General features: G+C 40.5%; 1 protein-coding gene across 1 annotated transcript in view; it reads left to right on the plus strand.

Annotated features, from left to right (window-relative positions):
- The window catches only part of fndc5b (fibronectin type III domain containing 5b), a 33,950-nt gene extending 12,246 nt beyond the window's left edge, over positions 1 to 21,704 (plus strand). Inside the window, exons 4-6 of the mRNA XM_026156444.1 lie at positions 6,660 to 6,749; positions 16,095 to 16,287; positions 19,697 to 21,704. Coding sequence (XP_026012229.1) covers positions 6,660 to 6,749; positions 16,095 to 16,234 — 230 coding nt within the window. The 3' untranslated portion in view covers positions 16,235 to 16,287; positions 19,697 to 21,704. The remainder of the gene's footprint in view (positions 1 to 6,659; positions 6,750 to 16,094; positions 16,288 to 19,696) is intronic.
- Positions 21,705 to 23,436: the final 1,732 nt, after the last annotated feature.

Raw genomic sequence — 23,436 nt, forward strand, 5'->3', positions numbered from 1 at the left:
CAGGCAAGCAGGAGTGGTGGATCCAAAATGCAGGACTCAGACACAGAAGTACAACTTAAAGCGCAGCTTTATTGCTGGGAAAACCTCTTACTAAACTAAACTCACCAAAAGACAAACAAAAACGCTGGTGGACTAAAACACTGTATCAGAAACACTGAACTGGAGCTGGAGACAAAACACTGGCAACACGGAGGCAAAACACACAGCTTGTTGAGGGTACGACGCAACACTGACTCAGAGAAACACAGGGACTAAATACACTGGGAAGTAACGAGGAGAATGAGACACAGAAGGAGAGCACAGCTGGGGGAAATTAGAACTGACGAGACAAGCAAATCAGGACACATTCACATAAGACACGGACCTTCAAAGTAAAACAGGAAGGATCACACAGAGACGCGAACTTGACACAGTGGAGACAGCAACTAAGAAACACAGAGACATAAACCATAAGGCAGAGGACTCTAAGAACCGAGAGACACAGAGGGGAACTCAAACATGCAGACACAGACTTACACAGAACAGAGGGGACACAGAGAAACGAGAAGGGCAAGGGATCGAAACTAGAAACCATAGAATAACTCACACCAAGTACAATAATACAAAAATCACAAAGAACTAAAACGCTGGGTCAGGAGACCCAGGACCCTGACATTAATAATATCCTGTATATAAAAGATGGACATCGTAACATCACCCATTGGTGTATGGACTCTTTCTTTTTTAGACTCAAGTCATTTTTGAATTCTTGGCCTTTTTTTGAGCTGCAAGTGACCAAAGTTTAAAGACAGGCTGTGCAGCCTTAGTTAGTTATTAGGTAACAATATCTAACGAGCAAAGTGTCCTGTGATTAGATATTCGCTAACTCTTGTTAACTACAGCTGGGCGATATAAGATTTTTTCATATCACGATATGTTTTTTTCATTTCAGGCGATAACTATATCTATCACGGTATAAGCCAAATAACTATATTTGTAAGATTTAAATGTGCCGTTGCTCACAAGTAAAATGTGAAATAATCAGCAGCTTGTTTTTATTTAAATATTTATTTCCCATAATAAGTTCAACAGGGTAGATGTACTTAAGGAACATGAGACTTTTTCAGATAAATAAAGGCAAATATTGCAAACTACACAAAAGGCAGCCGCTAAAGCGTTTAAGTTTCAAAATAGAACAAACGAAACAGACTAAATTGTCAATTCCACTTAGAAACAAAATATTAATTCTAAAAATAAATCTTAGTTTGTTTTACAGAAGAACAGACAAAATTGACTAACTTTTGTCAATATCAAATAAACTGAGAACTAAAAGGAAATTCTCAATCTCTCCTTGTTGTATAGCTTAGCTTTTCAAACAGTTTTAACAGTTACTTTAGTCTGACAAAAGCCTAATGACGAATTAGCGCTTCCAGTCAGAGACCGAGGCTACGTCCACACGTACACGGGTATTTTTGAAAACGGAGATTTTCCGTTTTCGTTTTAAAAAATAATCCCGTCCACACATAAAGGCAGAAATGAAGGAAAACGCTGCTATGAACATGACAAAGTAGCAGGTGGCGCTAGATTCCTAACCGTGTAGAAATGTTGGCCAATCAGAAGTCTAGAAGCCTCGGTGGGAAAAAGTAAACAAAGCTGGGGCATAGAAGCAGAAAGAAAGAAAGTGTACTTTATTGGTCCCCGTGGGGAAAATCCCTCTCTGCATTTAACCCATTCACTCAGTGAAGCAGTGGGCAGCCACTGGGCGCCCGGGGAGCAGTGTGTAGGGACGGTACCTTGCTCAGGGGTACCTCAGGGTAGTTGTTCAGGGGAATCGAACCCCCGACCTTCCGATCATGGGGCCACCACTCTACCTACTGAGCTATCCCTGCCCTGAACCGAGTCGTATGTGTGGAGGGACAGTAACTGTGTGTATATGTAAGCATTTAAACACTGCAGAGAGTAGAATTAACGGTAACAGTATTGTAGAAATTCATTTCACCGAAACAATAACGTGGTGCACAGTGTGACGTCAAAAAATGCGCACAGCTTTGACGCTGCGTTTTCTCCGTTTTTCTAGTCCACACGTAAATGCAAAAACGGAGTTTTCAAAAATATCCACCCTGGCCGGAGTTTTTAAAAATCTTCGTTTTCAGTGACCAAAAACGGCGTTTACGTGTGGACGAAAGGTGCAAACGCATAGAAAACTCTGCGTTTTCAAAAATACCCGGGTACGTGTGGACGTAGCGCATGCACCAGTTTATTGTATTTCCAGACTTGCTTTCGGCACAATTTACAGTGCGCGCTACTCTGTTTTTTGTCAGACTTGAAATAGCCGAAATACCTTCACACTACGGAACTTCTATGGCTCTTCAGTTCGACAATCTCTCCGGCATTGGAACCATCATCTGTTTTCTCTTCGGTAACCTTCGGTCACACTCGGTTGATTTTTCTAGTCGGCACACTCATTTCCTCCATTACCCGGGCGGTACGGTGGCTGGCTGCTTCCCAAACAAATACACATGTGCGGCTTGGCACTTGTGCTGTACGTAACAAGTCATGTGACGTGACGCTGCGGCTGTGATTGGTTCGGCTCTGCGCTACTTAATTTGGATTGGCTGTTCTTTTTTTCTTTTCTTTAAGAGGACAAGAGCGGCGAGGTCTATCGCAATAGTTAAATTTTTCTATCGAGAAAAAGTTATATCGCGATACATATCGTTATCGTTCTATTGCCCAGCTCTATTGTTAACATATGAATACATAAAAATAGAGAAAAAATGCAAAAATTTCAGTCACTAAAAGTGGTCCACAGACGTCTTGGATGATCTGTTAGTAAAGTTAACCAAGACATGTTATTAGTCATATTAAAAATACTTTGAATTCTCTTGAATTAGCTGACCTGTCACTCAAAGCACGCGTGGCCCTACTAATGCATAAATTTGAGCCTTAAGCCTAATAAAGTTTTATACCCTGTGCCGTTGCCTTGAAGAGAAAATTACCCAAAGAAACTGAAACAATGTTTTATACTTGGCTGATAAAATGCTTATTTTGGTTTTTAAGTTCAAGAGAAATTGGCTTGCTTTTAGAGTCTGCCACAAGTGGCCATCCAAGGAACTGCATTTTTTTGCACTGTGTTGGGCCTCGTTTTATTACTAAAGTCTGGCACTTAGCTTAAATAAGTACATAATTAAAAGAAAAGAAAAAAGATCTAAACTAAAATTTTCATAATCTAACTGATTTCACGCCGTTTTAGCATAAAGAGACACTCAAAGCTTGGCAAAACAATCTGATAATCAAAAGGTTAAGGTTGGTAAACCCTCTTTGGACAATTACTGTTTTGAATAGAGTTTTAATTGTTGGTCATAGTGACAAAGATTATGGACTAAATTTAGGGATTTCTCAGAATGGCTACGGCTAATGTCTTCAGCCTTGTTAAAAAATCGAGGTTACAAATCTTAATGGCGATGAACATTTTTGTTATGTTTCAGTGTACGTGAGGTCATGTGTGGCGATGTGTAGCACGAAAGTTTGTCTTGATGTTTAGGGGCTTTGACTTTGATGGAAGTTTCTTGTCTGCCTATAGTGTCCTGCATGTGTGTGTGTTGGTGGAAGCGTTCATTAGCTGCCCTGATTAAATCTCCCAGCCATTACTGCTCTGCTCCCCTTCTAAGCGGGTATTAATCAGCCTGACAGGATTTAGTATCTGTAGGTGCAAAGCAACACAACAGGAAGCCTGCTTGGGTTTCTCTCTGTTCTTCTTCTTCTCTCGTGGAAGTTTTGAATGCACTGACATTTTTTATGTAGCAAAATCTTTTAATTCAATTTAACTTTTCAATTTCAGTTCATTTCAGTGTTATTTATACAGCGTCGAATCACAACAACCACCACCTCAAGGTTCTTTATATTGTAAGGTAGAACCTAAAATGTAATTGTAATGTGTTCTTTTTATGTTGTTTATTACATTTTATAGGCTGCTGAAAAAGCCAAAGGTTTAGTAAATAAATCTTTTTCAGCAGTCTGATTACTGTCAGAACTGTTTTTACATTTAATTTATCTCTGAAATTGTGCTGAGCACCATGTTGCTCTGCAGCAGCAGATTGCTCTGTAACACAGCTGCACTCATTCATGCAGTCTGGAAGCTTCCCACTAAAACCAGTGCCTTCCCATTTAAACTGCAGCAGGTTTGGACTTTTGCCTCAAAATAGAATTTTGAAGTTTTGACTTGACAAAATGATCAATAATATTTTTTTTCTCTTAATGCAGCCAGAATATGTAGTTTCACATGAACGCTACATTCTGTATTTTCTTTGAATATTTTGATCCTACATACAACGGCATTAAGCTAATGCAGAAATTCCACAAACTGCATTTCCTTGAATGCTCAGTTGAGGCTAGCTCCCAAAACAGATTGATAGCTAAAGGCTCTCTTATTAAAATAACCTGCAGAAACAAACATGTTTACATACTGGTATAAAAACCAGTTTGGGTTTTCATAGTTCATTTGTTTAGGGCCTAAGAACTGCATTTTCATGGGCGTGGCCAAGCTAACTCAGGCTGCGAGGAGCATTCCTGCCTTTTGGAAAAATATGCAACTTCTTTTAACCATCTAAAAAATAATGTGGCTTTCTATTAGGGGTAGGGGGAGATATTGATACAGCACAGTATGGCGATAGTTTGTTTGGTGATATTGTATCACTACAGAAAACTAAATATCAGTATTTTATTAGGTAATTCAAATATTCTGGGAACACTATGAACAAGAAGGCTCATCTCATTCACCAGCATTCTGAGATAATGTTAGCCGAGCAAACTTGAATTAAATCTGCTCACCTGCAAAACCATCCAACACAGAATCCGAACGAGGTTGTAGGGACTGACTTCACTCATTGATGTTAAAATCAATCCATAACATTTATGTGAAGTGGGGGGGTTTTCACAGATTATTGGTTGATATTCTGTCTCTCTCCATTAGATTTAAACTTTTGTAAAAATGTAGAGACTGTTTTTTTGTAATTGAGCAAACTTACAAATTCAGCAGTGGATCAAAATTAAAAAATGTTCCCACTCAGTCACAGACTGATATCTGACTGACTTATAACAGCATTTGGCAGGTTTTAGTAGAAGAAAAAACTGAAATGAAATAACTTTATCTTATTGGATAAAACAGAAACTGAAAAAGTTTGACTTCATTTACATAATTTGCAGCTGAAAAACATGATAAATTGCAATACTCAGCATATTGCAAAATTCTTAAATAATGTCATATTTTGAGTACTTTGATAATACTTTTTGTGTACTTAACTGTACTAACAGCCTTTCTAAGAAGTCAAAGTTCTAGTTGTGCTGAGTGAAGCTGTATTCATTTGTATGCTACATACCATTAATTAGCAGGTATTTCCTGTAGCCATTAATCTGAAGTAGAGAGCTTACGCCTGACTCTTCATGTCTCAAGGGGCTCGATGGCTGATGCTAATGTTACCAACACTTGCCAAGGGAGCAACCTCAAGGCTGCCGAGTGTTCAGCTCGTCTGTTGGCTGATATCTCCACACCTCTCCTCGTAGCTTTGGGTCTGCCCTCGCAACATAAACATATAATCTGCTCCTAGCAACTTATTAGAGTATAACCTTTCCTCTGCGCAACCCTAGGGACTTAGTTTGAGCTTAGAGGGATCACCATGGAAACAGCAGAGTTTTGAGCAAGCCAGAACACAGAAGTGTCAAAATCATCATCCCCGACTCCAAACGGCAAAACGGTGACCTGAAGAGACCACAAGTGGGGATGAAACGCACCCCTTCCTTAGAGGCCACAGCTGCACTTACCTGTCATAGTTTGAAATTTAAAAAAAAAATAGCGGACAGCTGTGAGCAAATCGAAGACTTCCCAGTAAATAACTAAATTGCAATAAAAGTGATGCTCGTCCTTAAACACGTTCAGATGGTAGCCTGTTTGATGAATTGCTGGTTCTGTCACGTTTTATCACTTCAAAGTGTAATAGAAATCAAACATATCAGTGTCTTGTATTGTCAGCAACGGCTGGTCCATTTGGTTTTATTGCACCGAGGTTTTCTTTGCTGTCAGCTCCATAAAGAGTACTGTACACCTTTAAGATCAGCCCCCTTCAACCAGTGTGTGGTCAGCACTTCCTTTGGGGATATGCACATCAACTTAGGATGCAAGCCCAGACAAAGTATTGACAGTGATGTCTTTATTCAGTTTTTTTTCATGTTTTTTACCCTTTCGATAACAGACTGACCCAGGGGAAGCAGGCTGGGGAAGAAGGTGGAGGAAGGAAGGCTGCTTGACTAAGGGTATATGGGAGGTAGCATAAGGCCTTGTGTTGGCAGCAGGGAGGAAGCGGTTGTAGTCCAAACTGTGTTCAAACCTTTAACCCACTGATTGGTTTTAAGCTGCGGCTGCCAGAGTGCTGTCAGCAAGAGGAACACAGTGAGTGATGGGGTAGGGATCCTGCTTACTCTGTCTCTGCGGACCTCTGCTCTCACTTAGCTTTAATTACACTGACCAGAGTGGGGAATTTACACCAGTCAGCCTCTCTGCTCTCTTGTCACCCTGCTTGATTCTTTTATCTTTCCCTGCAGATTTTCAGAGTATGTGGGGCGATGAATCGCAGCATCCTCACCGACGCTCTGTTGACTGTGCTCACGTTTCTGTGTTCTCTCTCCAGACGAGGTGACGATGGAGGAGGTCGGCGATGCTGCCCAGCTGAGGGCGGGAGAACTCATCATCATCGTAGTGGTGCTCGTCATGTGGGCAGGTAATATTTCTGTTCAGTGATGCACATTTGTCACCACGGACCTCGTAGGAATCCACTGTCTTTGGGCAAATGTTCCTGTTAAGAGAAACAGTGGCTGCGGTATCATCCCTCTGTAATGAGTGCCAGACGCCTGCAGGGCCTTCGAGATGATGTAAAGATAGCTAGTGTGAATTTGGGCGGCAACGCATCAAATCCAAGTCTCAGTTTGATAAACTCATCAACAGGAAACAACTGCAAAAAATAAGCTAAAGGCTTATCAGCAGACAAGCAGCTCTTATAGGAAAATGCGTATCGAAGATGTGTTTATGTAAAGCAACATACATACTTCCTTTATTATGTTATAAATGGTGCTGGTACATAGCAAGTCTCCTGTTATTATCAAACCTGACTGCTTCCTTAATATTCCCATGACATGGATAATGCACGTAAGATGGACGGTACTTATTTATGGTACCTTTCTATTCAGTAAGTGTTTCTTATTACAAGTCTCAATCATTTAAACACAAATTCACACACATTCAATTCAATTCAATTTTATTTATACAGCGCCAAATCACAACAACAGCCACCTCAAGGTGCTTTATATTGTACAGTAGACCCTACGATAATAGATACAGAGAAAAACCCAACAAGCATATGACCCCCTATGAGCAAGCACATTGGCGATAGTGGGAAAGAAAAACTTCCTTTTAGCAGGAAGAAACATCCGGCAAAACCAGGCTCAGGAAGGGGCGGGGCCATCTGCTGCAACCACTGGGGAGTAGTGATGGGATTTCCGGCTCTTTTTAGAGAATCGGCTCTTTCGGCTCTGCTCACTAAAAAGAGCCGACTCTTTTGGCTCCCAACCTGCTCTTCAGGTTGTTTTGTTGTTTTAATTAATTTATTATTAACGACAATATAAAATTATACACAAAAGGAATTACTAATGCAAAAAATGTGGTTTTATTTACACTCAACAAAAATATAAACGCAACACCTTTGTTACTGCTCCCATTCCCCATGGGATGGACGTAGAGACCTAAAATTCATTCCAGATACACAATATAACTATCCCTCCCAAACAGTGGTCACAAATCAGTCCAAATGTGTGGTAGTGGGCACATCTGCTATATTGAGATAATCCATCCCACCTCACAGGTGTGCCACATCAGGATGCTGATCTGACATCATGAGTAGTGCACAGGTGTACCTCAGACTGCCCACAACAAAAGGCCACCCTGGAATGTGCAGTTTTTTGCGCTATTGGGGGTCTGGGGACCCAGAACCGGTCAGTATCTGGTGTGACCACCATTTGCCTCATGCAGTACAACACATCGTCGCATGGAGTCTATCAGATTGTCAATTGTGGCCTGTGGAATGTTGGTCCACTCCACTTCAATGGCTGTGCGAGGTTGTTGGATATTCGTGGGAACTGGTACACGCTGTCGTATACGCCGGTCAAGCACATCCCGAACATGCTCAATGGGTGACATGTCCGGTGAGTATGCTGGCCATGCAAGAACTGGGACATTCTCAGCTGCCATCTGCCCTGAACAATGTGAACCATGATTCATCCGTGAAGCGCACACCTCTCCAACGTGCCAGACGCCATCGAATGTGAGCATTTGCCCACACAAGTCTGTTACGGCGACGAGCTGGAGTCAGGTCAAGACCCCGATGAGGACGACGGGCATGCAGTTGAGCGTCCCTGAGACGGTTTCTGACAGTTTGTGCAGAAATTGTTTGGTTGTGCAAACCAATTGTTCCAGCAGCTGTCTGGGTGGCTGGTCTCAGACGATCTTGGAGGTGAACCTGCTGGAGGTGGAGGTCCTGGGCTGGTGTGGTTACACGAGGTCTGCGGTTGTGAGGCCGGTTGGATGTGCTGCCATATTCTCTGAAACGCCTGTGGTGACGGCTTGTGGTTGAGAAATGAACATTCAATGCACGGGCGACAGATCTGGTTGACATTCCTGCTGTCAGCATGCCAATTGCACGCTCCCTCATTGCTTGTGGCATCTGTGGCATTTTGCTGTGAGACAAAACTGCACATTCCAGGGTGGCCTTTTGTTGTGGGCAGTCTGAGGTACACCTGTGCACTACTCATGATGTCAGATCAGCATCCTGATGTGGCACACCTGTGAGGTGGGATGGATTATCTCAATATAGCAGATGTGCCCACTACCACACATTTGGACTGATTTGTGACCACTGTTTGGGAGGGATGGTTATATTGTGTATCTGGAATGAATTTTAGGTCTCTACGTCCATCCCATGGGGAATGGGAGCAGTAACAAAGGTGTTGCGTTTATATTTTTGTTGAGTGTATATATGTTTATATATATATATATATATGGCCCCTTGAGACAAAGCACGTACAAACTCCAAAACACATTTCTAGCGTTAACTGAACTTCCAAAACAGAGCTACCTAGATCACTTAAATTACACAATTGAAAGCATATGTGTATTGTTTGTGTATTTATACACAAGCACTCATATATATATTCAAATAATTCAAAAAAATGTTCATTTACCTGTTACTACCACACACCAAATCCGGTCGTTGGTACTTCCTGGCTTGTGTAGCCACTAGGTAACAAAAGCTTTTACGTGTTTTGGAGTTTTTACGTGTTTTGAAAGCAAAGCACAAGGCTCGCGTGCAGAGTGAAGAGAGTGCGAAAGTGCGAGAGAGAGGGTGAGAGAAAGGAGCCAATAAGGAGTCGGCTCACGTCGTTCTCTTCAAAGAGTCGGCTCTAAGAGCCGTTTCGTTTGCAACCGACACATCACTACTGTGGAGAGACCGGTCTCCCCAACCAGTCACTGTATTCCAGTGGATACAATGGTGTGTGTCAGGATTTATTACTGGATACGTTGGCACGAGGACTGTAGGAGTCAGGGATTGATTTCTAGCAATCTATAACCACCCGTCTGTAAAACATTGTCCAGTAACAAGACTAAACTTACAGCCCTGCTAGCAGCTCTGTGATGATGCTAACCTTAATGCTGCTTCAAGCTAAATGCTAACATTAGGATTCTACCATATTTACCATTTTCTCCATTTTGTTTTGACCTTGCTTCTATGCTAAATGCTAAATGTAAAGCACTGATGGTTCTGCTAGATTACATGTCAAAAGATCTTTGACATTGTGACGGTGAGACAGTTTGCTTGAAATCAGTTGAAATCATCATGTGAGAAGGAAAATTCTGTTTGTCAACTAAACCTTAAGAAAGGTTCATCTTGGAACCATGAGTACGAGGGTTGCGTCAGGAAGGATATCCTCCATAAAGCCCTGTCAAATCAAACATCTGGATCAGTCTGCTGCGGTGAGCCATTGGAAAGATAAGGGAAATAATAATAATGACTAAAAACATCAATGTGTTGCTAGTTTGACTCTGGAAACTCTGGAATAGCCGGTTGTAGTTAGGTAGAGCAACTCAGATCATAACCTCAACAGGAAATTACACAGCTGACATCTTTCTTCTCTTTACTCTCAGACTGCAAGCTTACTTATGATCCCTGCAGGCTTAGTCTGCTAGGCATTCCCATGATGCATTGAGTATTTCTTATTCACTCTTTTTTACTTTCCTGGTGTTTTTATCACTCATTTTAATTCATTTTCATCTCTGGCTCTCTTGCATGTGTGCATTTTCCCCCTCACCCCACTGGTCACTACTGGGGTTTCTTCCTGTTAAAAGGGAGTTTTTCCTTCTCACTGTCACAGAGTGCTTTCTCATATGGGGATCATCTGATTGTTGGGGGTTTCCTCTTTAATATTTGTAGGATCTTTATCTTACATTAAAAAAGTGCTTTGAGGTGACAGCTGTTGCCATTCAGCACTGTATGAATTGAATGGATTTGAATATCTGTCTTCTGCAAACAATCTGTAATCTGTGTGCAACTCTCCACTCAGTGTCAGAACCAAAAAATAAATATATAAATAAAACTCATCCTGTTATCACTATTGAGCAGAGTTACATAAACTAGTGTAATGTATCTGTCTGTTAAAGGGGCAAAGATTCATCCTCTGGGGATTACCCACACAGTCCCATAAACCAGCGGTCCCCAACCTCTGGGCCACGGACCGTACTGGTCTGTGAGAGTTGAGGCTCGAGTGTGAAATTTATGGTTTTCAGGGTTTTTCATCGTTAACTCGGTTTCCCTGGTTCTTTTCCTGTGTTGTAATTGTGCGTCTTATATTGAAAGAAATATTTACGCGTTACCATAGCAACCAGAGCGCATTAAGGGGCAGAGAGGAGGATGTTACTCTCAATATTGTTGGTGCATTTCAGGAGGACGCTGCTAATAAAGTTACACAATTACACAGTGAATTTGTGTTTATTATTATATTTACAAAATACCACAGTTTTTGTCTCGGTCATATCATTTTATTTAGTTGTATTTATCCGCAACACCGGTCCGTGAAAATATATCTGACATCAAACTGGTCCATGGACCAAAAAAGGTTGTGGACCGCTGACATATACGACCATAGTCAGTTGTACTTCCTACCAGCTGCAGAAACTCTGACTCATTCTTTATAGCGAGCTGTTGCTCAATAACAGAGGACTTTACATTGAAATGAATTTTATATCACAGTTCACTTTTTCACTCAAGGTTAAGTGCTTTGCTGTGGAAAAAGTAGACTAAATTACACATCCACATACAAGAATTGTTACTTCTTCTTCTAGTTATTAGTTGTATGATGCGTCTCAACACTGTTTCACACATGCAGCTATAAATATCGCTTCCTAACCCACTTCACCAAGTGCAATGATATACAAATATGGCCCAAATACTGTATAAGGTATATACAGTACACACAGTACTCTGCAGGAGACCTGGATCTCCACTGCCTATTAGCCGTGAGAGGACATGAGACGTGGATTCAAAGACAGTTGGGAGATAGAAAAGAGAGAAAAACTGAGTCAATCGAGTTTTGAGAAAAGAGGAAAAAAAGAAAAAACGAGGGCATAGTGAAAAAAAACTGAAAGTGAAGGAGGCGAATTATGTTTTTCACTTTTTAATTGGGCGTGTGGGGAATGCTTGGGGGATATCACAGCAAGATATCCCATCTCACTCTTTGGTATTGCAGTGATCAGATGAGCGGAGGCTGACATAAGCAGAACCACTGAGGCTGGAGCCCATTCAGGCCTGGATTGCACCCTCCACGTGCTCCCCCACCTTCATGAATTATTCCCTTTCTCCTTTTCTCCGCGCTTGTTCGCTATCTGCCGTCGCATCTGTAACTCCTCTGCCATGTTTTTAATCTCCCTGACTTGAAGGCAAGCTCCATGTGGCTATCTCAACATCACTTTCATATCACCATCTGCTCATTTCACGCTGCCTGTGTCTCTGTTTCTCTCAGCCCCATTTGAATGGCTTTATTGACACATCAGTAGCATGTATCATATCTTGCAGCTGCTGAAAGAAAAATATTTTCATGTTTTCACGTTTTGGTTTAAATCGGGCTATTTTATCAGCTTGTCAGCAAAGTTTCTAACAAACTGTTTTACAAGAGGTGATCAATGTCTAACTGAGTGACTAAAACAAGACTTTTTCTGTCTTATAACTATTTATCTGTTACTTAATTACTTTGGTGTAGTATGAATGGTCTTTATCAGTAGGAAAAGCACTAAACGTATTAAAATACATTTTAAAAGTCCAACATTTACACTCTCCGTCACATTTTCTAAAGCTGTCCAGTGGGCCAGATTGGAGTCTTTGCTGGGCTGACGTCTGACACCCTTTCGCAGTCTTTATCATCAGGGATAATATTAAATGACCCAATATGAATTGTAGCACTGAAGTTTTTCTCAGCATTAGCCAGTGGAGCTGTGTTTGCCATATAACAAGAATAAGGCTCTTAATGTATCTACAGCAGAAACAGGAGTCAAGAGTAATACAAGGGAATGTGCTCATTTAAAAAATAAAAATAAAAAGCTGTAGCTCTTTCAGATTAATTTCATCTATTATGGCGAGAAGCAAGTGTGGAAAAGCATGAAATAATACCATGCTGGATTGATTGGAAGGAGGATGTTCTTGGACAAGAAATCAGGCAACACACAGAGTAATGTATTTTTTTCTGCTCTTTGCACCTTTCTGGTTAACATCCAGATTCACATTTAGAAATGATTGCCTGGTGTTCATGCCTCTCTGAATGTGGTAAGCACGAGAGGCGCCGTAGCCTACAGCTTCCTAGTGCTGTTATTAGCGTCTTCTGCCACTAAAGTATAGCAGACCCATGGGACGCTCCCCTAAGTATGCAGAACATTTCATTGCAGTGCATTTTAAACCTCTTATGGAAAAGGCAGAGAACTTCATGGAGTTATGATTTTACATGCACCCACCTGCCTAAGACTTTGTGGCATCCATATAAAGCAGCAGTGGGGGTTTTTTTTATTACAAAAATATGATTTGAATTATGAGATCGCACTGCCACTCAATAATTTTTGGCAAACAAAATGTGTAAAGTGATCTCCCTCAGTCCCACAGCATCTCCTCCTTTCATCCAGATCCAGTTTTGCTTTCTCTTGTTGCTAATGTTTTGGGTTTTTCTCCCTCCAAATTTGGGTTATATTTAACTACGTTCATAAACTTTGTTAAGTGTATGAAAAATTAGATTTGGTTATGTATAGATACTAAATATATATATATATTAGTGCTGTCAAAATTATCGCGTTAATTGTTAAGATCAACGCGAAATGTTTAATGCATTAAAAAAATTTAACACTGATTTTGTTTTTTTATTAATTTCCTGTAATCTAAGACCTTTAAATTCATGAGCACCTCTGGAGGAGGGGGCAACAGTGTGCTATGCTGGCGTTTGGCCTGACAGAAATTATTAGAAGAAGAAGTGACACCATGCTACTATCTAGCTAACACTAGCTAACACACGCAAGCATGGACGAGGGCGGACTTTTGGGTGGAAAGTTTCTCTTTAAGAAGTTGCCTGATGGCTTGTTGGACAAAACGAGAGTAATATGCACAATTTGCAAAGCTGAATTCAAGTACCACAGAAGCAGTTCATCACTGGCGTATCACCTGAGAGCAAAACACCCAACTGAATCCACCTCTACGGGACCTCGCCAGTCTACGCTTCAGGAGTATGGTGCTTGTGGACGAATAACAAAAAATGTGAGAGAAAAGGTAACCAATTCCTTGGTTGTTTGGATAGCTAAAAACTGCCGACCAGTTAGCATAGTAGAAGATGATGGACTGAGAGAAGTCATTCGTGCTGCATCAGGAGATGTGTGTTACAATCTGCCCTCGAGAGGAACCATTGTGTCGAGACTGCACACTTTGTATGGGGACCAGAGGGCTCAGCAGTCCAGCAAGCTTGTGCAAGTAAGGAATGTCGCTCTCACCGGAGACCACTGGACTTCGGTGAACAACGATAATTACTTGGGGGTCATGGCGCATTTTATTGATAACGACTGGACTATGCAATCGTTTGCACTAACAGTGAGTAAAACTGAAGAGAGACACTATGCTGAGGCGTGTGCTGACCATTTTCTGAATGTTGCAAACGAATGGAAAATCAAGGACAAGGTAACCACGCTTGGCACCGACAGTGCTCGTAACATGGTTGCAGCCGCCAGACTACTTCCATTTGAACACATGCCCTGCATGGCCCACATTCTGCAAAGAACGGTCACAGTTTCTCTTAATGACAGCGCATTTGAAAGGGCTCTGGCCAAATGTCGCAAGATTGTTGGACATTTTAAGCATAGTCCAGCAAACGCTCAGGAATTAAAGGCACAGCAAGCTGCACATGGACATCAAACAGAACCGCTTGTTCAGGACGTTCCAACAAGATGGAACTCCACCCTAGAGATGATCAAGCGGATCCAGAGAAACAAATTTGGGCTGACCACCATCCTGACTCAACAAAACAGCAAGGTGACCATGTTGACTGACCAGGAGCTTGACAGACTGCAAAAGCTGGAGGAACTACTGGAACCTTGCAGGTAAATCATTTTGTTTCTCATGATTGTGTGTCTATCTTTGCATTCTAGCTTTGTTTTCAAGTATGTTCTCCACCTCCACCTCTCTGTGTATTTTCATATGTGGTATTTATGTTTGTCTCTGTGTGATTAATAGAAAAATACAGACTTGATCTTTCTATTGCAGATATGTTACCGAACTGCTGGGGGGAGAGCGGTATGTCTCCTGTTCCATGGTGTTGCCAGCCTTGTGTCATTTGTTCAGGATTATGGAGCCCTCAGATGATAACCCAGTTTACGTTTTGAGGTTTAAGAAGATTTTTACCACAGACCTAGCTCAGCGGAGGGACAGCAGCAATCTCACATGGCTGAAGATCGCTACTGCCCTTGATCCCAGGTTTAAAGACCTTAAATGCCTTTCCAAAGATGAAAGAAGAGAGGTGTGGGCATCAGTACATGACCTTCTGATGTCAGAGACGGATGCACACCAACCATCTGCTCAGACAACAGAGGAACCCTCACCAAAGAAGAGCAAGATGTCCATCTGCTTGCTGGGTTCTCCTGATTCAGATACAGAGGAAGAGGAAGATGCTATAGACTGCTGTCTGAATCTGTACAAAGCAGAGCCCAAAATTGACATAGGAGAGTGTCCACTACAGTGGTGGTTAAAGAGAGAAGGAGCACATGCCAGGCTGGCACCTATTGCACGCAAGTACCTGTCAACCCCTGCAACCACAGTGCCTTGTGAGAGATTATTCTCACTCTCAGGTCACATCATTCAAAAGAAGCGTGCTTCTTTGTCATCAGACAATGTAAACAGAATAGTCTGCCTCAGTAACTGGCTGAGTGCAAAGAAGGACTAATCCAGATTGCTCCTTTGAAGTGAAAAATGTTCAACATTCTGGGTTTTCAGCCGTGTCTTTTTGTGTTTTAAATACTGAGTTTTGTGCACCCTTTATTGTTATGATATTCACTTTAACCTGTAGGCCTGGGTTCAGTCACTGTTGATGGCCTTAAAGGTTTTATGTAAGTTTTCACTGTGTTAAAGATTGATGAAAACCATTAAAATTCTCTTTGAATTTCAGCATACATTCTTTGTGTTTATTCTGCATTTACTTCATTGTGTTGCATAAATGTCTGTTACAATCTTAAAATATAAAGAATGAAAAAATGTAATTGGAGCCAGGCTATTAATAAAGTAATTGAGATTAATCGCAATTAATAACAGAAAATTGTGAGATTAGTTAGTTATTTTTTTTTAATCTATTGACAGCACTAATATATATATATATATATATATATATATATATATATATATATATATATACACACACACACACACACACACACGTAAGGTATAAAATCATATAAATGTTACTGCTATTATTTTACCAGAAAATTACGATGTACATTTGTCTCTCAGGTGTGATCGCCCTGTTTTGTCGTCAGTATGACATCATTAAGGATAACGAGCCCAACAACAACAAGGACAAAGCCAAGAACTCCTCAGAGTGCAGTACCCCAGAGCACCCGCAGGGGGGGTTACTGCGAAGCAATGTCTAAGATCAGCCCTGCGTCACCTTCTGCAATAACCAACTCCTTAAACCTCAGGACAGGTGAGAGACTAGAATTTTTTTTTACTATTATCTGCAAACGATCCCATCGTACGTCATACCTCAGGGATAGCTCAGTAGGTAGAGTGGTGGCCCCATGATCGGAAGGTCGGGGGTTCAACTCCACTGAATGGCTACCCCGAGGTACCCCTGAGCAAGGTACCGTCCCTACACACTGCTCCCCGGGCGCTGCATTGGTGGCTGCCCACTGCTTCACTGGGTGAATGGGTTAAATGCAGAAGAACTATTTCCCTATGGGGACTAACACATACACACATTATATTATTATATATATTATTACATACCTCAGAAATACCCGTCTTATTGTGTTTTTATGATGCATTTATGTCTTTTTGAGGCAGCAACCTTAATTAAGTTACGATATCAATGTTTTCTCTTTGACTGACCATTTATTGATCCCCTTTGCTGATGTGTCATTGTATCATTGTGTTTTATTTTGGTTGTGGGCGTAGATGGTATGTAAAGATGGATGTAGTCACTGCAGCAGGTAGATCCTGACTGAGTTATCAGGAAGCTGATATTAGCGAACGGTCAATCAGTTGAAACAAACCTTTGGAACAACAAACCTAAAGAGACACTTAAAATCACCTTTACCCAGATGAACATGGATCGTTTTCAATGAGCAAACAGAGAAAATGTGAAAGCTAAAGCTAAGCTATTCAAAATTTGCTAGCCACAAGCTATCAGCCTCAGTATGAGCAAAGAATAAGATAGAGTGGTTTATAAACATACTGGAAAATGTAACCTTACATTTTTTTTAGTTATATGAATCTGTTGCAGCTGCTTGCTTTGGTAAGGTAAAACATATCAGATGAAGGCAGATGTGCAGCAACTCATTTTCAGCTAATAATTCCAATAGCAGAGCACTTTGTCTTCAGGTCTTTGGTAAGAGAAGGTCCAGTAAAAAATGTAATAATTTATTCTTTTTGCATCAGAGAAAAGTTCATTTTAAAAAAAAATCGGAAAAGTAGAAACAGCCTTTGATCATTTTATGAGTGATGTTGCATAGCTTGTCCGCTAAAGGGAGCTCTGCAACTTCCCTGTCGGCTGTTTGGAAAGCCACAAACAACAACCAACTAACCTGATCAGAGTCAAGAACGACGTAAATTAGTAAAAATAGAACAACGCATTATAATTTTTTAAAAAGTTGTTTATGTTTTATGTGTCTGAAAGGAAAAAAATAGCCAATATATAATAATATTGGGCTTTTAAAATCACCAAATATTGGTGTTGTTATCGGTCTTGCAAATCCCATATCCTTCAGGCTCTAGTGACATCAATCACCAATGTTGGGCAAGTTACTTTGAAAAAGTAATTAATTATAGTTACTAGTTACTTCTTCAAAAAAGTAACTGAGTTAGTAACTGAGTTGCACGATTCTAAAAGTAATCAATTACTTGAAAAGTAACTAATGCGTTACTTTAGAAAAAAATGTAACCCTCTGGGGTGCAGGGTGTAATTGGCCATTTTTAACTACTTTTGATTTTCCCTCCACATTTCACCTTTAAAAACTATTTACTTTGCCTTGCTTGGCATCATTCTTTTCAGCACAACCTCACGTGTCTGAATTTACAGTCATGTTTTCATTTTGACATACTGTATTAACACAATTGTTCTAAAATCAGACAAAAAAAACATAAAATCCGAGTAGAAAAAGTTATATGTTCTATCGTAACAACAACAAACATGTTTATTGAATCATATTTCATAACTTCCATCCATCCATCCTCATCCTCTGCATTACTGCAGCTGCAGCCCTGATCCGTCTGTCGATCTCCGGCTCCCTTCTCCCATCACTCGCGAACAAGACCCCGAGATACTTGAACTCCTCCACTTGGGGCAGAAACTCATCCCCGACCCGGAGTGGGCACTCCACCCTTTCATAACTTTAAATGCAAATATAAATTGTCAATTTTAAAAATCATGTAGAGAAGTTTTGCAAACAACAAAGTTATTTGCAGCTATTTACCCTTTACCCCTTCTTTAAATAACCATTTCAAACTATTTACATAACAATCAGCTGTTCTGCATTAAATAAGATGCCACACAAATTATTTGTGCCACTCCAAAAAACTCATTTTCTCTGTCCCCTATAAAGGAGAACATCACAGCCTGATACTTGCAGGCCTGACAGCAGCAGGTGTATCACGCCTCTTGTTTTCATTCAGCAGTCGCGTCATTGTTGTGACACACAACGCAAAACTATCCACAACACTACACACTAACTACACAAGACAACACATTAACTACACACTACAAAAACGCTAAACGTTACAAATCTCTTTTTCTGCTTTCTATCTCTCTCTCTCTCTCTCTCTCACTCCTAAAACTTCCACCTCTTCCTAAACAACCAAATGTCATGTTACCATATCATCTTTTGATTGGTCAACATGGTGCCAATCAGGAACCATGCCCGTTCCACCAACACGAATGGGCTGTTTTTTGTTTTGTTTTGTTTCTTGTTTTTTTGCTCATAAGCAGAGAGTGCTTGTTAGCACTGTACTTAAACAGTAAATGTGACGAAATTATTGAGGAAAAAACCCTGCGTATATATTGTTTATCATGACTCTGGTTTATCAGCACAATTTAAAAACTGTTTGTTGTTGCTTTGTCTTTAAGTGGTCATGTAATTGGCTTACCACGACTACTTTATTCTTCCTCAGCGAAACAGCAGCACTCATGTGATTGTTTTGCCCCTTTAGCTCCAGGTGTTGTGCCAAAAAGTGATTACCGTCCGCGGGAGCGCGCGCAGCTGCTTAAAGCTGTTGCGCCCAGATTACTTACGTAGACAGCTACTTAAGATGCGGTAAGCTGAACACAGCTTCAGCCGTCTGTTTGTTGGGAAATAGTAACGCGACCGCACCGCATTTTCTTGTTAGTAACGGTAACAGCGTTGTAACAATAGAAATAGTAATTAGTTAGATTACTCGTTACTGATAAAATTAATGCCGTTAGTAACACCGTTACTTGTTATTATTCCCATCACTGTCAATCACTAAGAAGCAAGGCTGCTTTATGAAGCCATCGACACGCTTTTGCTGTGGTCTGACTGAGAGACAAGGCCATACTGGACTTTTATCAGTTGGCGACTTGTCAGTAAAAAACACAGGCTTACTCTAAACTCATACCCTGCTTTTTTAGTGGTTATGGGGACAGTTATTTAAAAAAAACAAGATCGTGCTCTATTCAGCAAAATCCAAAACTAGTGATTAAGACCATAAACTCATTAACTAATTGGTGACTTGGGTCATATTGCAAGCGAGCAAAAAGCAAATTTTGAGTGCAATTATCCACACAAGAAAGTACATTTTGAAAATGGCACAAAACAAACATCATCCAGACTAATCTTCAGCCTTTTGGTGTTTAAGTAAAATGACTCTGTTTCTTTCAGATCCTGAAACCAACGGAAAGCCATTCTCAGAAAATATACTCAAGAACAGATAATCCATTACAGAAACTCTTCTTGACACAATGGAGAGCTCTGCAGCTACAACAGGCACAAATGTGAACTTGCAAAATGAAAAGCTGCAAAACAGTGAAAGAGGAAACACCAGATGATAAAACTCCTTTCACTTTTGTAGCAACCCAAAAATGGATCGCGGCTGATGCAGACACGAGATATTAAATGGCTGTCGGTCAAGCTCTTCTTGACGAGAACTGCTTAACCCGTATGTTCCAGTTACTCCACATCGGTGGCATCCAATCCCAGGAGTGGATCATTAAACATGAATGTCAGCTTCAGGTTTGTATCATCGGTCAGAGATGGCAGAAGTGCAGACTGCCACACACGAATAGCTGGTCCAGGAACCAGTCGGCACACAACAAAACAAGCTAAAGACTTTCTCTTTTTCTATGTCTGTCCATCTGCATCACCTCCTTTCTGTCTTTATAACAGCCCTCTGTGTAGCAGCTCATCTCTCTCCCTGTCTCTCTGTGTCAATGTCTCAATGATAAGCACATTGCTGTTTGGTGCTTCTCCTGTCGTGATTGTTTTAGCCCTTACAATCCCAGTCCTGATTATGGAATGATTATATTGTTGGGTCGGAAGTATTAAAAAACGCACAGTTATTTGTTTTTAAGGTTAGATTTAGGAGTTTTCCTTCTCGCTTAAAGGGACTCTTAAGTCCAGCTTGTTAATTTGGGGATAAAAGATCAGGACAACGTGAAAAACCATGCATGTGCACAGTTGCAGCCAATTTGTTACCACTTTGATTGACTGACGATGACTGAAAACCTGGATAGTGATATAATCTATGTGCTACTAAGTGTATTTTTCAGTTGTTACAATAACTAAAAATACAACTTAAACATGTGTCATTATCTTTAATACTCTTGACAGTTGAACAGTTCAAATTCATATTCATGTCTAATGTAACAACCAAACTAATCAGTTTTATGTGGCCCAACAACGGAAGGATTAAGTTTTTGTATTGATCCGATACCAATTAATACATAACAGGTATTACCAATACTAATACTGCTACTCTTGACCTATGAAGGCAGCTTATGTAGGGCAGAGCAGTGTGTCAGGATTTATGAGATGAATCGTTAATTTGCAAATTTTAAACACTAAATCATCATAATTTTTACTTTCCGTAATAATTAGTTAACACAACGAAACACAACCTTCAGCTTTTCATGTATTTTCAAAATGAATTTTTTGGAGATCTGGAGTGTAAATGTGCCTGTCTCTAAAGCACCGTGGGTCAACTTCTGCTGTTAAAATGGGCTATAGGATATGAATAAAATAGACATGACAGTCAACACAAAAAAGGGAAGACACTTTTCATAGTGTGTGTTTAAAGTATTTTTTTTTATTTCCCAAAAAAGTTATTGGGCTCCATATTGAACTTAGATGACGGAATCAAAGTATTGATCGTATCACACTAGTATAAGTGGGTGGATCCAACCGCCTCGACTCAAGATTCCAGCAGGGTATTTTATGCAGGAAGGAGTTAATTAACATGTAAAAAAAAATCATTAAAAAAAGACCAAAATCAACAATCAATTAGTCCTGCTACAAAGTATGTCTAACCATAGCCTTTTATAATTAGCTTTGGGGAGGGTGTGGCTCAGGAGGTAGAGCGGGTCATCTACCAATCAGAAGGTTGGTGGTTTATTCCTGTGTCTGTGTGTTGAAGTAACATTGGGCAATATGCATCCATCGTGTGCGTGAATGTTAGATGAAGGCACTTGTCTAAGACTTGTCTAACAAGATCTAGAAAAAAAGAGTCACTGGGTGAATGAGGCTTGCGGTTACAACCGATGTCAGAGTTAAAAGAGCGCTATTTAATAGCAGTCGCCAACCTTTTTTGCGTAGGGTATGAATAACCCTATTCATAACACACTGGAAAAGACCCAGGGAAACCGAATTAATGATAAAAACGATAAAAAATATCGATAAAAACTGATAAAAACCCTGAAAACAATCAATTTCACACCTGAGCCTCAACTCTCGTGGCCCATTACGAAACGCCTCACAGACTATTACCAGTCCGTGGCCCAGGGGTTGGGGACCACTGCTATATAAGTACCAGTCCATTTACCACCAGTGTGTACTTAACAGCAGCTGAAAGTAGTCCCCAAAATATATAATCTGCTAATTCCTGATTAGGCAACATTTGTGGGTAAAAAAAATCATAATTGCCCAGATGTTCCATGTTTAAAAACAGAAAGTAGATGTGTTTATGGCAGTTCTAAAGGTTTATGTCTTCAGTCGGAGCAGATGGATGAAAAGTGAGCGCTGCGGGCAGATTAGCGAACAGATTGTTGGTTTTAGTCTTTTCTCGGGATTTGCAGACAAAAACATATATATGTAAAATAAGAAGAAGCTAATTCTCAAAAGCAAAAACAAATGGAGATTATATTTGAAGTCAAGGGAAATCATAATTTGCTACCTAAGCTTTTAAGCAGATGTGGATACAATATTAATAAATGAGAAATCCAGTGTACATTTTCATAGTGTTACTATTCCAAGGGATACAGAAGAAGGAGCGAAACACATCATCTGGCTAAAGATAAAGGCTTCTTTTTATTTTAAAGTTTCCTGTTGAATTATATTGTATTATCTGCACAAATATATTGGACAGCAGCCCCTTTACACCGATGCTCTCTAGTTGAGTTCCCTCAAAAAGTCGACAGAAAAATGCTGCGAAGCTGAACTCAGCAGAGTTGCATCCTTATTAGAGATAATGAGTGAATGTCTGAATGCCTCGCTGGTTGAGATGGCTGCTAAAAAGGAGCACGTATACGCACATATACGATTTAAATACTGCCGCGTGCTGAGAGAGAGCAGGGCTTTGCGTTCTCATCAAAATCAATTCTGACAAGGCCTCGCCCTGCCATCCATTTTTCACCCTCTCCCTACTTTATCGGCCTTTCTTTTTTCTTCCTCTGTCCCCAGCCACCTTTATCCACCTACATTCTCCCCCATTTATGACTTCACCCTCACTTTCAATCCCTCTGTCACAATACTCTTTTCCTCATATATCACATCACCCTTCCTTGTTTCTACCCTTCACCAGTCTCGTCCTCGCTCTTCTTTCCTCTCCCCTGATTCTCATTATATCCACTTTCAGGCTCCCGTTAGCTGCCTTCTCCCTCTTGGCATCAGCTCTGCTCTCTCTCATTCATTCGGCGCCGGCCCACTGCCTATCCCTCGCTTGCTCTTCTGCCCATTTATCACCTTTTTGTCTCAGACTGGCTGAGATGGACACGTTACCTGGTAAACAAGTGAAAAAAAAATAGACTAAAGGGAGGAAGAAAATGAGAGATTCAGTGAAGGAGAACTCTTGAGGAAAGGGAAAAATAAGATAAGTAGAGGAATTTTTCACTGATAAGCACATTTAAGTATAGCTTAAGAAGCACTTTTTACACAGTTTGGGGCTTTTCTAAAACAAACAAACAAAAAAATGTATTTACTCTAATAACTGTTAGCATGTCTGGTTAACTAGCTAACTAGACAGTCCTATTCTAAACCAGCATTGTGTTTATGCAGCATTTCTGACATTGTGGATGCTAGCATTTCATAGTTGCTAATTAGCTAGCCTGCACTCTTTATTGGATTTGAGTGAACAGCACCAGCCGCTAAACGTACCAAGCACATTGGTTAGTCTTTATCCTTAAAGCCTT

The sequence above is a fragment of the Astatotilapia calliptera genome, chromosome 22, assembly GCF_900246225.1.
Source record: "Astatotilapia calliptera chromosome 22, fAstCal1.2, whole genome shotgun sequence".
Taxonomy (NCBI): domain Eukaryota; kingdom Metazoa; phylum Chordata; class Actinopteri; order Cichliformes; family Cichlidae; genus Astatotilapia; species Astatotilapia calliptera.